At 32.3% G+C, this 16,361-nt stretch overlaps 2 protein-coding genes and 1 long non-coding RNA gene across 4 annotated transcripts in view; 1 reads left to right on the top strand and 2 right to left on the bottom strand.

The window, feature by feature from the left end:
- Positions 1-267: 267 nt before the first annotated feature.
- LOC133188038 (uncharacterized) lies at positions 268-1,113 on the top strand. Its single transcript, XM_061323429.1, has one exon. It carries the CDS (start codon positions 268-270, stop codon positions 1,111-1,113), a length of 846 nt encoding a protein of 281 aa, XP_061179413.1.
- Positions 1,114-9,187: 8,074 nt separating this feature from the next.
- Positions 9,188-16,361, bottom strand: part of LOC133187460 (uncharacterized) — a 204,496-nt gene continuing 197,322 nt past the window's right edge. Inside the window, exons 2-4 of one of the 2 annotated variants that reach the window (XR_009721198.1) lie at positions 11,794-11,846; positions 11,401-11,526; positions 9,188-10,222 (exon numbers count right to left, since the gene is read on the bottom strand). This is a non-coding gene — a long non-coding RNA (uncharacterized LOC133187460). Of the gene's footprint in view, positions 10,223-11,400; positions 11,527-11,793; positions 11,897-16,361 lie in introns of those variants that run through there. The other variant, XR_009721197.1, reaches the window with a different exon arrangement.
- LOC133187948 (cysteine-rich motor neuron 1 protein-like) lies at positions 14,066-15,535 on the bottom strand. Its single transcript, XM_061323343.1, has 3 exons — positions 15,469-15,535; positions 14,616-14,870; positions 14,066-14,226 (listed from the first exon to the last, which is right to left on the bottom strand). The coding sequence occupies exons 1-3, from the start codon at positions 15,533-15,535 to the stop codon at positions 14,099-14,101; spliced, it is 450 nt and encodes a 149-aa protein (XP_061179327.1). The 3' UTR covers positions 14,066-14,098.

A 16,361-nucleotide genomic window follows, 5' to 3' on the forward strand; every position in this document is an offset into this window, starting at 1 on the left:
AAATAGATAAATATGTGTCTTTAGCACAATCTGAGAGTTATTAGATTCTCGTTATAAAGCCGTAGTGGCAAATTGCACGGTCCAGCTTGATTCACAGCGGGGACACTGGCAACCCAAAGTAAATTTACGACCCCCTTACAACGTCCCCCTCCCATCAAGGGGATCTTTATATGATGAGTGATGCTCCGTTAGCTTGGTTGCAGACATTTGTTGAATTGAGTTGAGGAAGAAATAAACGGTAGTAGTCTGCGGAAATATAGCATTAAAATGGCTGAAGAGGGCAATGAAGAAATCTCCCAACTCGTGATCGAAGATGAAGAGTCGCCCATAGATTTAACGACAGAAAAAGAACCACAAATTGGACAAAAATATAAAGGGACAAAAAAATTTGACAAACTTAATTTATCTGAGGCAGAAATAGAAGAGAGAAGGCGCTCAGCAAACTTCATGGAAAGACGACGAATGAAGAAAATGTCGTCTGCGTTAGCGGACTTGAGGAGATGTATACCCCAGCAGTACCATTTATATCATAGACGTATGTCTAAAATACGAACATTGAGATTGGCTATTGCTTACATCAAAGCACTAACAGATATGCTTGTAAAGGACGACCAAAGACGACAAGTTATGGCAATGTCTCAGGCGACATTTCCTGCCTTGGGGATGCGACTTCCCCATGAGCCATTCTCGCCTTTAAGAAGCAGCATGATTATCGCAGCTTATGCGGCTCATGGAGCACAATCTCCCAGACGACAGCTGATGTTTTCCCCGGATACCCGTACCAAGGATATTCCAAGACCCTTTCAGACACCTGAAACCTGTCAACATCCAGCGTACCAAACTCCCGTCAGCCACCCGTTATTTGGACAATCTTTCGTCCAGAATTCCATTTCTAATAAGCCAGCAGCAAAACATACATCTGATCCGGAGGACAACAAAGAAAAATCCCAGTCCCTCTTGTTCGCCAAATACACGGCATTTCCGGAGAATCCACCCAGAACTTTGCTTCATATTGGAATTCCTCTTGAGTCTTCGTGCCGATATGCCACAGAACTGGATGGAGTATGTCCCCTGCCAGAGGAATCCGATGATGCTCACGGAGAGCGCTTATGACCTGTAAGTTTGGAATTAATTTCATTAGTTCTCGGACTAGTCTAAATTTTTTTTCTGTTATTTTGGTTATGCAGTTCCTGCATGAGGCAGTATCAGTGAGGGGTGTTATAAATCCTATGTTCTGTCCATACGCGCTTATAACTTAAAAATATATTAGTAGATCTTCAATCTTCCTTAGCATTGAATTGTGTGTTAGCAAAACAAGTTGCTAGTTGCAAAGGATCATTAAGGCTCTCAAATCACTTTTTTAAAAATTTTATTAATAGAAATTGAAGAGGAAAAAGTCTATATTAAAGTGTTTGCACGTTTTTTGTTTTTATCATCCATATCAATTTTACGTTACACTAAAATACATGTCCTAATTTATACTTAAATCTATATTCATGTTTAAAGAAATTGCCATTAACTAATAATAAATACAGTGCATCGAGTGATTTCAATATATTGATCACATGTAAGACCATGGGTAATACAATTAGCTACATTGCTGTTCGAATGATCTTCGTGCATTTAAAATAAGATTTTTAAGGGGATGCTGGGTGGGGGGTTGGGGCTCGATGTCACAGGCACTTGGGGTATGGACCCCCCCCCCCCCCCCCGTCCCATTTTTTTTCTTTTTAAATCTGGGGTCGAGTCACCTTTTTCCTATTTTTGTATTCTAATATGCACTTTATATTATCAATAATGTAACTCTTTTGTCTCTATAAGCTGTTTTTAAATATATCGTTTTCGACTGATACATATGTATCAGTCGAAAACGATATATTTAAAAACAGCTTATGGAGACAAAAGAGTTACATTATTGATAACATACAGTGCATATTAGAATACAAAAATAGGAAAAAGGTGACTCGACCCCAGATTTAAAAAGAAAAAAAAATGGAAAAGGGGGGGTCCATACCCCAAGTGCCTGTGCTCGATGTCCGTATTTTGATACAGGTCAGGGTTCGACACAAACATTAGTCCGTTAGTCTCAGACTAGTACATTTTCATTCGGACTAATAAAATATGTGGCTAATTAGTCCGAACGTACCAATAAAAATTTCTGAAAACAATAGAATAAATTACCGATGTCCGATTCTCAACAACTTTTACTGGAAAACCCGTGTGTATTTTAGATTTCTAGCTTTTGGCGGGTAGTTACGCAATGCTGGGTCAATTCAGCGCTTAATTTTTCGACTGATCGATATGAAGTATAAGGTTTTAGCGATCATGATTTAGTATGACACTTTTAAGAAAGATGTTGGACGTTTTTGATGTAATGTAAAGACAAAAAAAAAAAAAAAAGAAAAAAAAAGAAAAAAGAAAAAGAGATCGGGAATATAATCGTACTTGCTGATTGCGAGATTTCAATGAATCTGTGGAATAATATATTTCACGTAAATACTTTGTTTATTTCAAAAAATAATAGGTATATTAATTGTCACGTTAAATTAATGTTAAAAAACATTGATGTTTCTTTTTTCTTTTTTGACGGACAAATAAAATCGCATGCGGACTAGTAAAAGTAATGAAGCACTAGTCCGGCTGGACTAAAGCCTTAAAAAGTTAGTGTCGAACCCTGCAGGTCCAGGAAAACTTTATCCCCTCTTCATTAGCTACGTATACAGTAGTATAGCATTAGCCCAAAGGCGACAGAATATTTGATTCAAGTAAAGATTGCAAACTCTGAGTATGGAAAACTTACAAATGAAACACATGTACATGTATCTGCAGCTGCTGTATAATATATTCGAGTATGTGTATTTCTTCAAGCAATATTGACCCAAAGTCTAAAAAGAAGAAAAAAAACACAGGTGTATTTAAATATACCTCATAAATGAAACTGCATGTATGATTATCATTTAGTACATGTATAATGTATGTATATCGTATTTTAGTTAATGTACGTGTACCGCCATTCAATGAAAGATTGCAAGATAAATTCTTAAGGATTTTTTTTTATCTTCATTATTCAGATTTATCTCATAACATGTTACCATTACCTCCTCCCATTAAAAACAATGCATTGACTTATAAATCTATTGAGACAGTTAACTGTAACTCCACAATATACAAGTAAACATGAACAACCAGGATTTAAAGCTAATTATCAAAATTTAAACATCATAGAAAGTTTGCAATTTCCTAACATTTTAGAAATTCCATATATGCATCATATACCACCAAAATAAGTCAAAAATAATAAACCAATCCATATATATATATATATATATATATATATATATATATATATATATATATATAATTATTCTGTTTGTAGCATAAGTCCTTAAACTTCATTAGATGAATTAATAGATGAATCTTTAATAAACTTTTAACGCCGATTTGCTTACCAATTTTGTTCTTTTTTTGTTCTATTTTTTAATTTTTTATTTATTTTATTCCAAATCTTCAATGCAGATTGTTTTGTTTGTGTTAAAATAAAGTTAAATAAAAAATCAAATGGAAAGAAAAAAATACTTGTATGGACATTAATTTCTTATTCCTACATCTCTGTGATTCATTAGAGAGTTTAAATCGATATAAAGATATTTCATATCATCGTTAATTTAATTTAGCAATGTCTCCATTGGGCATCTCGGGGGGATCAGTTATCCTTTAAATTGTTTCAGATGACGCGCAAGATCTCGCACAATAGCGCGATATCATCAGTAAAACATGGCACCTAAGCGAGTAACGAGCGATGATGCGGTGTCTCACTAGGGTGCCAGCTTTCTCTGCTAAAGTTTAGAGATGGGTATCAAACGCAAATTAACGCTCATTAACAATTAACACAACATCAAATGAAGACGAAATCAGCGTCACGTCAGATTTCGACAAATTTATAGAGTACACATTTCCGAATATAACTTACTTGTTACCGTTTGTATTCTTTCAGATTTAATGGCCTGGAACCTGACGGCAGTGAACAGCAGTGCTACTGAAGAATTAATAAAAAGATTTTGTTTATTTTACTCTTTCTAATAAAAAAAAAAATAAAATAGAATATCAAATTTTCTGTCTACTTTCGAAAGTATCGTTCAAGAAGCTAATGTATCAAAAGGTAGTTAGACATTTGAAATTTGGGGGGGGGGGGGGGGGTAGAAAGGACATCTATGAAGAGCAAACATGTGCAGGCACTTGTTTCTGAAATATTTTTTTAACCCATAGTATAATAATAACACAGGGAATCCAACTCCGAATTACATGTACTACCCCCTCCCCAGAATTGCAGTCATTTCCATACATGTAGCCGCTTGGTTTCAGGATGTTGTTTTTTGTGTATTATGTATTTTTCTAGGTGTGTCTGAATACACGCATTAAAATAAAAATAAAAAATCACTGAAATTAGCACGTTTAAAAATATATATATAACTGTATATAATAATAGTGTGTTGTGAAATAATGTTTAAATTGTACATTTAATTATATATGTTAAAACGCCTTTCGGGGCCCTTGATTAGTAAATAAAGTATCTTGCATATAGTTAAATGATATTTTTTAAACGTGCTAATTTCAGCGATTTTTTATTTTAACCAAGCGCCTATACATAAAATAAAATTAACACTGCAACAATTATAACCCTCAGATTTTTATTAAATGGTACTAGTAATTGTTAAGAATTTTCAAGGTGTATTTTGCATTACAGGTGAATTGATAAACATTTTGTTCAATATGGCACTGTGTGTCTTAACAAATGTCATAGTCATCTTCAACATAATGGACTTTAGAAGTGTAAAAACCCCGGATCGAAGTACATATTGAAGTGGTTGACAGGGAACGACAACTATGTGTAAAATTCAACTCTTTCTGAGAGAGTAACGAACGACAACTCTGCATGGGAGATTGCAATTCAAGCACCTAACTATCTGATTGTTCAAATATTATCATTTCACTCGCATAACTTTATAATATTATCCTGGGATATTTTTGGTTGCGAACTGGTTGGCTACTTTCGCCTCAAAACGATTTAAAACAATTTCGACAAGTTTTTCATTATATCATATTTTTTGAAACTGTCTGCATCCCCCTTCTTCCAAGCCTGTTAGAAGTTTTTGAGTTATTAAATTTCAACCCAACAGAAAACGCGGATCCCATGTAATCTGTAAATGTAGGAAGCGTCATATACTGTATACGAAATAAAGCGGGTGGTCTTTTACAGGTGGCGGGGACAGTATTGAATTTCCCTCCTTCCCATATACTATATAGCTTTTCGTATCCCCTTTCCTCATCTTTAAATTACGAAAACGGTTTCCGAGTTAGATTTTTTCATTGGGTCCTCTCCCCGGAAAAATTCTTGGTTCTGGCCTTAGTGTTGCAGCTGTTCAAATAAAAAAAATATAGAAACGTGTGACGTATCAGATTACATAATTCTGAAACCTGCCGAGTAAAAAAGAAAAGTGCTGTTATTCAATAATCTGTAAAATTAGTTTGGTAGTGGAGTAAATCAGTTATTCTGAATTCAGTAATTCCTGAAAACACCTTTTGCTTGTGTTTACAAGAATTTATTGCTTAAGAGCCAGTCCGCGAGAAAACCATGCAAAACCGTCCAAATCGAAGGTTGTCATATCTTGATGAAATTTGGTGGGTAGTTAGACTTCATAACATGTAATTCAAAAAAGTCAAAATTTTCTCCATCATCCAACATGGCAGCCGTAGGAAGCACCACCTTCTTTTTGCACATTTAAGTGCAAATGCACTTAAATAATTCAAGCAAAATGGTAAAAATTACATTTGATTTATTTTACTCAAAATTAAATTTTTATTTCCTTTCAGGTATTTTAAAGTAACATATGACTATGTTCTTCTAAAACTGACATTTATCATAATCAAATACGCAACATATCAAAGGATAGACAACTCTTAAAAATTGGCACAATGCCAAGTTTGAAGAATTGCCAAAATTATTACATATTGAATGGCCAAAATCTTCCAAGATCAAGCTACAAAATTATAATTTTTGATCTTATTGTCAAAATATAACTCTAAATATTATCTTTGCAAAATATTAAGCTTGGGATTTCATAATTTATTGAGATATAGAGATATACAAATTGTCAATTTTCAAAAAAATATTCAAATTCCATTGGGTTACAAAGTCAAATATAAAACTTTAAATTATAAAAACTTGTTGTTAGATAAGAAAAAGTGTTACCATTTTCTTTGTAACCATAATTAGTATTGAAAAAAAAGATATGAAAATTAATTAAAAAATTCAAAAATTACACCCAATTTGAGGATTGGCATTTTGCCAATTGTTTAGAAATGGTATGAATTCATGATAAATTGTTTTGGCTTACTTGTAAATTTTCAACGATCATATTGAATATTCATGTTTCTTTCATTTTTGTAAGATAGTTTCTCTATAATTAAACAAATGGAATTTACATGTCTTTAAATTCAGGAGGACTCTATTACATCACGGTTCACAATACATATAAATTATGAGACTTGAACACATTTAAGCTTCCGATAAGTTATTTGCATTCTGTCAATTTTAAATTGGCCCACTCTTGTCAAAATAACAATTCTGAATTATCAAAATACTGACATGAAAATGATGAAGTGCTATGCAAAATACTCCATAAGGGAGTTTAGCTTTTTTTTCAAATCGAACTTAATTTTCATACACCCATGTAGATTCATTATGGTATAATTCTGAGATATGATGAACATAAGTAAAAATCAAAGAATTGTTTTTATTAAAATCTGGGTTTTTTTCTTATAAGGCCATTCCAAGTTTTTTCTATGTTTAGCGTCCACCCATTTTCAAATACCTACCTACCTATTCGCAGAAAACACACAAACCAAAAAGTAAAACACAAGTCTTTATAGTCATAAAAATGATGTCATCCAAAGGATTTGATTCCATTAATCTATTTTTCTATATCTATTCTATATAAATATCTATTCTTCAGCAAAATCAAGGTTTTAAATGCTTACAATATTCCAAATATGACATATTGTAGACAAATACTTAGATTAATTCACAGAATTCAGTGATTTCAACCGGAATAAACAATTTCAGGACTCCTGATTTTGTTTGTTTTTTCTGATATGGGGTGTCAAAAACCAAGGCGCACGCGGACGCTAAACATAGAAAAAACTTGGAATGGCCTAATATTACTAAAATGGATTTTGTAAAATGATATATACTGTTAAATCATAATTTGTAGTTTGAGGGGAAGAATTGGTTCTGGGGATTCAATTTTATGGCTCTGAGGTGTTTAGTTGTTGCATATTCCAAAATTTACATTTTACACTCTTCATACCATGACAACAATGACCCCCCCCCCTTTCAGTTTTAGACTCCAAATCTTTAACTATGTTATTAAATGAGTTAGCCAGTAATTTCAACATACCAATATTTTCAACATTCACTTAAAAATTGTATTTGTGTAAATATTTTTTTAACAAAATTCTACATATATAGTCCAATTTCACAAAGGTTTTCATTTTAATCATAGTGCAAGTACTAGAAATAATATTTCACTAAGTTTGCTCTTTGAACAGCATGACCATAGGAACATGGCTGTAGGAACAGGGGGGCTGTCCCCCCCCCCCCCCCCCTTCAATAATTTTGCCGATATACAGATTACTATAGAAAACATAGCTACTATATATATGCTTGTGCCCCCTCAATAAAAACGTCTGATGACCTTTTTTTTTTGCTCGTCAAGGAATTTCGGGCAGTTGATAGTCCCCCCCCCCCCCCACAACTAAAAATGTATGGCTGTGCCCCCCCCCCCCAAACTGAATTTACTTCCAAAGGGCCTGCTTAGATAATTTTCTTCAGGACCCATCCTTCTGATATGGGTATCACTTTATCTGTACTGCATATTCACATGCTGCACTACATTGTAACTGGTAATTGGCATACAAAATGTGTATATTTTATAAGGAATGAAAAGTTTTACCAAAACTATGTTAATCATCCTATGTGAGTACCTGGAATATTGTAGACGTATATCACGATACTTGCTTTGTCCGTGCTTGTTTTAGGATGATCCTTCTATCCCCATACATGCACAATGTTAGCTGTCTCTCCAGTAAACAAAACGTAATCATGAATGTTTTAAAGCATATATTGGTTTTAGCAAGTAGAGTTTATCACAATTTCCATTTCTACACACTATTTGCTTGTTTAAGCTGGATTGTTGTTGATCTTAAAAATGAGTTTTTCCATTCATAGTGCAATGATGCTCCACAACAACTCCCTAGGTTCATATAAAATGTCATCATACATGACCTTCTTTATTCCATGTTGATATACCTGTCATTTTTACCCAATAATACTAAAGAGTTCCAACAAGGGGAGATAACAATTTAACTCCAGGAAATTGGTTGCAGGGGGCTAAAATAAGCAATAAAAATTTATATGAAGTATCTAAATCAGTTATTCATATCTTAAAAAATATATTAGATTTAGAATCTTCTTTTTTCATTTAGATTAAGAAATAGTCTATAAATATGATAATAGACTGTTATTTAAAATATGTGAAATTGTAGCGAAGTATGGTATTTCAAAGTTAATTTTCAACATGTAGATATTATTTCCCAAGCTCAATATTTTAATACGTAGTAGACCTTACACCATTCTAAAGATAACACTTAATTTAATTTAATGTTTTACTTGGTCTTGAGAGAAAATTGCATCTAAAAATGGCTAAAAAATCATACTCATTGATTTAGGATCTATAAATAGACCTTTAAAAACTTAAACATTCATTTGAATTACTTTTTTCTACATTAATTGTATAAATAAGACCATGATTTTGAAAACAAAACAAGATTTGAAAATAAACTGATGGCAGAAGGTCACCTTTTGAATTAATCAGTTTGTATGGTTTTTCCATATAATTTAGTGTGATTTTCGATAAATATGCAAATGAGCTGTTACTAAAAATAGATGCAAGGTTTGACAATTTTTTGTAGATATTTTGACTTCTACTTTTATGTAGAAAATTTTAAGCCACTAAAAAATCCTATGTTGCAACCTTCCATTTGGACGATTTTTTTAATTTTGCATGGTTTTCTCGCAGACTGGCTCTTAATGAAGGTACATGAAAAAATAAAGGATTTCAAAAATTAATGAAAAGAACATCCAAATTATTTTATTGTTTCATTCACCAAGTGTGGATCATCAAAGACAGACATCATATCTAAGATATGTTTTTATCTATCTTATCATACGCACTTGTTTTAGACAATTCTGGAATAAAACAATAAAATAGATTTATGATATTACATTCCAACCATTGTAACAAGAAAAGTTCCAGATATAAAATTAGAAATGTACATTCTTAATGTCATACAATTCAGCAATAAATACAGTAAAACTCACTTATAAGGAACTCTGATATTAGGAAATCTCAGTTATTAGGAAGTTATATCTTTTTCTCCATCCCTCATTTCACAGCATTTTCTTAATATAAAGAATTTTGGTTGAAATGAACTAAGTCCCCAGGACTTATAAGCAAGTTTTACTGTAATAGTTTAATATGTGATATGTATTCAATCATGAAATCAACTAAACAGGATAATTTCTTGCTTTAAATTCATAGCAACATGTGAAAACTAATTCTTTAACTGCTTTACAAATATTATATACAATATTTAACACTATATTTTAACAAAGCAAATTATCTATGTACGCTGTAGCATCTAACAAGAAGAAAAGAGAGGTCTGGAATGATTATTGCAAATCAAAGTCTAATAAAAGAACTTAAAATATATCAACCATCTAAAATAAATTCAGCAAAATCAAAGCATTTTTTCCTGAGTCAGTAACCATTCATTAAATGTTAAGAAGTTCTGTACATTTTTGTAAATACATGAAATTACGTCCTGATGATTTCATCACAAGCACTATTTTCTGCAGCAGATTTTATCACCACATCACAGTCAGATTCCATAAAATAAATCATGTTTAAATCTGACTTATCATAAATCTTGTGTTACACTTATAAAGGTAGAAACAAGAAAGATAAATCTGCAGTAGAATCAGTGGCTTTTAGGGCAACAGGAGTTGCCTCTCTTTAACCTCATCCTGTTGATTTTGTGCACACCTGCTTCTCTCTGTGGGTAACTCCATCAGAGTATCCATTTTCCTGGAAACTTGAGCTCTCTGTATAATATATATAAAAAAAATAATAATAAATTCATATCTAGGTAATTTCGAAGTGCAAAATGCATTCACTCAATAGTTACAATTTTAATATTTGATATTTTAAAAAGATACTACATGTATATCTCAGTCAAGACTTTGAATTTTTATACTTAATATTTTTAAAGCATCAAAATGTGCATCTCATTAGTGCTGACATAAGAATATAAGTAATTTAATAAAGAGCTATAAGGCCAACAATACAAAAATGATCTGTTTGATGTACTCCAACCGACCTGTCAAATTCACCCCTACTCAATCATATTTTTCAGTACTTCATTGTTTCATTTTAAAGGTAAAGTTTGTAATTTCTCTAGTACACTTTTTAAATAGAAAGTTTTTATAGCTTTAAATATCAAATCTGTTTAGACATTTGATGTATAACATTTTTCAGTCTGTGATTTTTATGACAATTAATTGTAAGTTAGATACGCAAAAGAGAAATGAAATACTTACCTACCCACCTTGAAAAGTGGGTTAAAGTACATAAAAAATGTTTAAGTTTTGCCTAAACTAACTGTAAATATTTGAGTTTATTTCCTAGCCATATTAGAGTACAAAATGCTTTGGGACAGTTTAGATTTAAGTTTTCATTTCTCCATAATCAGCCAGTGATAATCCATTGTATCCAACTTCTCCTACTGAAGTCCAACAATTTATATTGTGGTTGCAGTTGGATAATCAATTTTTAATGCCTGCAATGAATTCAAACCAAATATAATCCAGCCCTGATGTATTTTTCCCCCTTATTGACCATGTTGACAAATAAATAAAATCCTGTAAACCAATCACATTGCTTGATATCATTAAAGTTATTCTGTATTGAGTGACACTTCTTTGAAAAACATTTCTTTGAATAAAAATCAATTTAAAAATGGATTGTCATGATGACAATGATAGACCTTCACAATAGATGTATATTTGAGAAGTTTAGTGTAAACTGATATTTCGCTCTATTGAAATAATTTAGTACTTTTATGCATTTTGTTTTTCTATTTTTTATATTTTGTTCCAAACGATACTGAATGGATTACCAGAATTAATAAAATTACATTTCATTTAAATCAATTTAATCAAGATAAATGTTCAATTTGAAGACAATCCCCTAAGCTCTCTTCCCACCCTCTCTGATCACCCACCGTTATCAAGAGGTCGGTACTTCTCCTGTCCCGCTTTACCAGAACATCTTGCTGCTTTCTGAGGCGATGCCTCGTCTTTGGTGATGCCCAGAGCGCGGCCAATCTTCTTGGCCACGTACTCACAGGCTGAAAACACGAGATTTTATATAAATCGAAAGCGCTCAAACTCAAGAGTCAAGAAACATTTCTTAAATCATAGCAAAAGAACATTAATCAAAAGTAATCAGAATTGCAGCGACTTTTAACAATTTAATGATCGTCGTATTCATACTGCCAGACAAGGTCACTCAACATCCACTACAAATCCATGAATCAGATCAGATAAAATGCATATTAAAATAGTTATACAAGATTAAAGTCTGTTTATTAATAATAAACTATGTCTTGTCTTACCGTTAACTATTAATCAGACCATTTCAACAGAATATAACGAAAAACCAGTGTCTCTTTCGCTTTACTCAGACACTGTCACAGTCACTGGCTGTCAATTTCGTGTCTTTTTTATAATCGGAAGTAAACAAAAGAATGATAATATACAAACAAGAACGATCATATCCGGATAAAAGTCACGTTCCTTAAAAAAAAAAGAACAGAACAGAAAAGAAAGAAAGAAAGAAAGAAAGAAAGAAAAGGTGGCAGAGGAAAGCGCAAAAGTCATGACTTTTGATATGAAATCTGCTTAGGCCTACTTCAAAAGTATTACGTACGGCGCAGTGTCATGCATGTTGTAAATTCTGCATTTACTTTCCTGTACGATTAATGGAAACAATCAAAATCAATCCAAATTTCTCTTCTTTGACACCTGCTGAAAAACTGATATGGATTTTGAATAATGAAAATAAAGAAGATTTATGCTTACTTGGAAAATTTATTTATTGAAAATGGTAAAAGAACCAATGTTTAAATACATCTGTCATCATGTACATGTACATGCATGTTTTATGAAATTATTTCTAAAATATAGGGGGAAAAAATCACACACACACACACACACAAAAAAAAAAACAAAACAAAACAAAACAAAAAATCAAATATATAAACACACAAATAAACATGTTATAACATGACATATGATCATTGACATTGGACACTTGACACTGTTATTGTCTTTGATCATTGACACTGAATACAAAGTAGCCTGGTTATTTATGCAATTTTTTATTTTAAAAAAATCAATCTCTGTTGTGAAATAGTGTTTAAATTGCACATTTATATATGTTTAAATGGTTTCGGGGCCCTTGATTGGTAAAAAAGTATCTTGTACGGACCTGAAAGTAGCCGGTGTAATTAGAATTTTTCCTGAAGTATATTTTCAGTATCTACTATGATAAAGAATCAGAACAGCAGTAGTGGGAAATAAGGATGAAACATCCGGGTTTTTTTTAATGGTGAAATCCACTTAAACTCGACCTTTTTGCACGTAGGATAAAGTTTGAAATATTGATTTTAAACCACTGTTCCTTGGAAAATATCATAACCTTGAAAATTCATTTTATGTAAATTAATACTCATGGATGATATTTAATTATTTTATACCTTTGGGTTTAAAACGAATAAATCTTGAACATGCAGCTGTCGATGTCTAAAATATGAATCGTGACCTTTTTGTACGTCAATTTGTATATCTAAATTAAAAACAGGGGATCACATTTCATTTTTTCAAGTTATTTAAAATATAAATAACATTTTTAAGAAAATACATTTTTTCAAGAGTTTTTATGAATGTAAGCCTTGTATATATTGATAAACATCGAATGATTTTGGACCTCCTGTCTTTTAATTACATCATTAAGCAGGCCCGTAGCAACGTTTTTCAAAGTGAGGGCTGATGACCTCCCAAAGAATTTTAATAAGCAAAAGAAAAAAAAAATAAATAAGTAAATGAATATAAATAAAATAAATAAATTAATTAATTAATTTAGAAAATGAATAAAAGAAAATAAATAAATAAATTTAAAAAAGAATTTAAAAAGAAGTAAACTGCCCAATCTCGGTTGGGGGTTATGGGGGTTGCAATTGGCGAGTTGGAAATTTCTCCTTTCTCTAACTTTTTGGTACTTTTTTTTCAAATGCTGGAATTTTCCACTGTTCGACCGTAAACAACGAAAAAGGGGGAGGGCAAGCAGCTTCCACATGAAAATTTGCATAGTAAAACTACATCAAAAACTATTTTCAGAAAAAAGTGCCTCCTCCCTCTATACTATGGACCTGTAATGTTAAGCTATATTTTATGAATATTTGAAGAAATATATTATATACACACATAATTTGATAGATATTAATCCTGGCACTTTGGATTCCAAATGCTTTTATAGGAGCGTAATTCCTTAAAAATTGTTAAAAATATAAAATCTGCGAGATGAACAGAAATGACACTACTTCATTTACAGTGAAGTGGCAATTCTGATTCTCATGGCTAGTCCTCATCCAGCCTTCATATATGACTCTTCCTACCAACTTAAAGGAGTACTCGTTTCCAAAGGGGGCCCTATTTTTTTAAAGGTATTTTTACTATACATAATGATACAGAAACCATTAATCTTTGAGGAGGGGGTCAGGGGTTAAGATCCTACTGATCCTTTTTATCCTCTGCTGTCTGCATGTTAGGTAGCTTTTTTAAAAATTCTGACTAGATGCAAAATAGAAAGCACATTTACAAAGTCGATTCAGACGCTGATCTTTGTTTATTGACATACATCTACAGAGTATCCGGACAGTGAGGGCAACAGTCCCCTGGGGTGGTCACAGGGTTATCACATGGAGGGTGGGGACAGGGTACTGGGTGGCAGTAGGTTTTCCCTCCGGCGACACAGGGATGAGGGCAGTCTGGAAAGATATCTCTTTATGTAAGCCGATACATGTACAATCCACAAAATCCACAACTTGTCTTCCTTCAGAATGTTTAAATCTCAACTAGTCACACAATTAATTCCGATCCAAATTAATATATCATATAATGAGTATCATTCATATGATTACATCTAGTATATATATATATATATATATATATATATATATATATATATATATATATATATATATATATATATATATATATATATATATATATATATATATATATATATATATATATAAAAAATACATTTTACAGTTACATACTCCTATAATTACTTACTTGTTCATTTGCCTACATGAATGTTTTAAAACACAAAATATAAAACTATAACTTGAATTTAAAGTAGAGGGACAGCTACCTTTTGGACAATGTGGACAACAGTCACCGGGGGTGTTGACAGGGTTCTCACAAGGGGGGAGAGGGCAGGGAACGGGGTAACACATAGTCCTGTTTCCTACCCTACAGGTTCCGTGTGGACAATCATCTGGACAGACGGTGCAGCATTGTCCCGGGGCGTACACGGGGTCCTGACAGGCTGGAGGGGGGCAGGGCGGAGGGTTGCAGAAATGATGACCATTCACTACGCATGGATGGGGACAGTCATGGTCATGAACTGAAAAAAAAAGAAAAGAAAAAAAAAAGAATCACTATTTGGATTAAACGGATAAAACGTGTGTTAATCAACTCCATGATTTTCATTTTATTTGTTTGGTGAAAAAAAATGTTTGATATTTCCATCCCTTCTTTTTTTGACATGCAAACATGCAAAAAGAATTTAAAGTATTTTGTTATTAAAGAAAGAAGGCACAAATACGTTTAGATGAATTTAAAAATATATGCAAATGAAAAAATAAATAATAATTAAGGCACAACTGCATTGTTTGAAGTTGGTTCCTCGATCACTGAACCCCTTCCTATTTGTGAAAGGGAGGTATTTAGTGGTACTACTACTATACTACAAACACATGTACATGTAGCATCCACAACGATGATCCAGAGATATGCTTATAAAATCATATACAATGACCACGTAAATTCAAGCATGGTTTGTACATGTAAATGCCCCTTGTGCATGGTAGCTCCAGAGAGGTATGTATGCATATTATTCCTTCAACGTTGTCAAATTTTAAACTGAGTAAATACCAGTCGTTATTGATAAGTTTTATTTATCACTGATTATTTCAAAGAACCCTTCTCCACTATTTCCCTACCTTGAACTGTTAAACAGAAGTTTTCAATCCCTAAAACAAATAGAACGAAGAACAGAGGCGAGCACATGGTGATTCGAATGCTTATCTGCAGCTGTTACCGTAATGGCAATTTTTGTGTATATAATAATGACACAACATAGGTAAATCTTATCAAACAATGACCACACATACGTGTGTCTGGGAAGGGGACACTACAAGAAATTGTTTTAAATCACAGAGCTATCATACACATAGGATTAGATATATTGGAAGACAAAGAAAATACCGCAAGAGTTCCAAAAATAAATCAAATTGATAGAAAAATGACCATGATAAATTAAAATGTGTCACTGGAGTATTTTATATAGTACAGATATACAAATAATATGAGGTATGTACCGGACACGAACCAAACACCTCCATTCAACAACTCCCGTACTTCTTAGCATCTTAAATCTTAAAGAAGCAGACCCCCCCCCCCCTCCCCCTTCGGTACTGCTTAAGGTCTCAAAAGTTTGTATAAAAATACTACATGGTGTACACAAACTCCCTTAAAAAAAAGGTTTCAAAATGTAGAACTTACACGAAAGAAATGAATTAAGTTTTTTAGATTAAGTTCCATATATGATCCCCCCCCCCTTCCAAAAAAATAAATAAAATAAAAATAAAATAAAATGTCAGTATGAGCAGAAAACTATTTCACTCAGATTTAAGTATTCATGAAACCTTCATTTACCAATTTATGCTTATGGTATGCGCACGTATGATACATGTATCTCAATAAAGGTGTATTTCAAAATTTATTACATGAAATAAGCATTTTCTTGATGAGAAACTTTTGGCATTTCTTTTCAATAAAATATTCCAAACTGCTAAAAATATGCAAAGTTACATACAATATATATTTCAGAATG

The sequence above is a fragment of the Saccostrea echinata genome, unplaced genomic scaffold (assembly GCF_033153115.1).
Source record: "Saccostrea echinata isolate AGI-Se365-2 ecotype Australia unplaced genomic scaffold, CSIRO_AGI_Sech_v1 ptg000015l, whole genome shotgun sequence".
NCBI classification, from domain to species: domain Eukaryota; kingdom Metazoa; phylum Mollusca; class Bivalvia; order Ostreida; family Ostreidae; genus Saccostrea; species Saccostrea echinata.

What these genes read in the sequence shown, in the direction of transcription:
- LOC133188038 (XM_061323429.1), top strand. Translation starts at nt 268, where the DNA reads ATGGCTGAAGAGGGCAATGAAGAAATCTCCCAACTCGTGATCGAAGAT.
- LOC133187948 (XM_061323343.1), bottom strand. Translation starts at nt 15,535, where the DNA reads ATGTGCTCGCCTCTGTTCTTCGTTCTATTTGTTTTAGGGATTGAAAAC. An exon ending in CTTCTGTTTAACAGTTCAAG is followed by an intron (nt 14,871 to 15,468) that starts GTAGGGAAATAG and finishes TTTTTTTTTCAG; the next exon opens with TTCATGACCATGACTGTCCC. An exon ending in TTGTCCACATTGTCCAAAAG is followed by an intron (nt 14,227 to 14,615) that starts GTAGCTGTCCCT and finishes ATATCTTTCCAG; the next exon opens with ACTGCCCTCATCCCTGTGTC.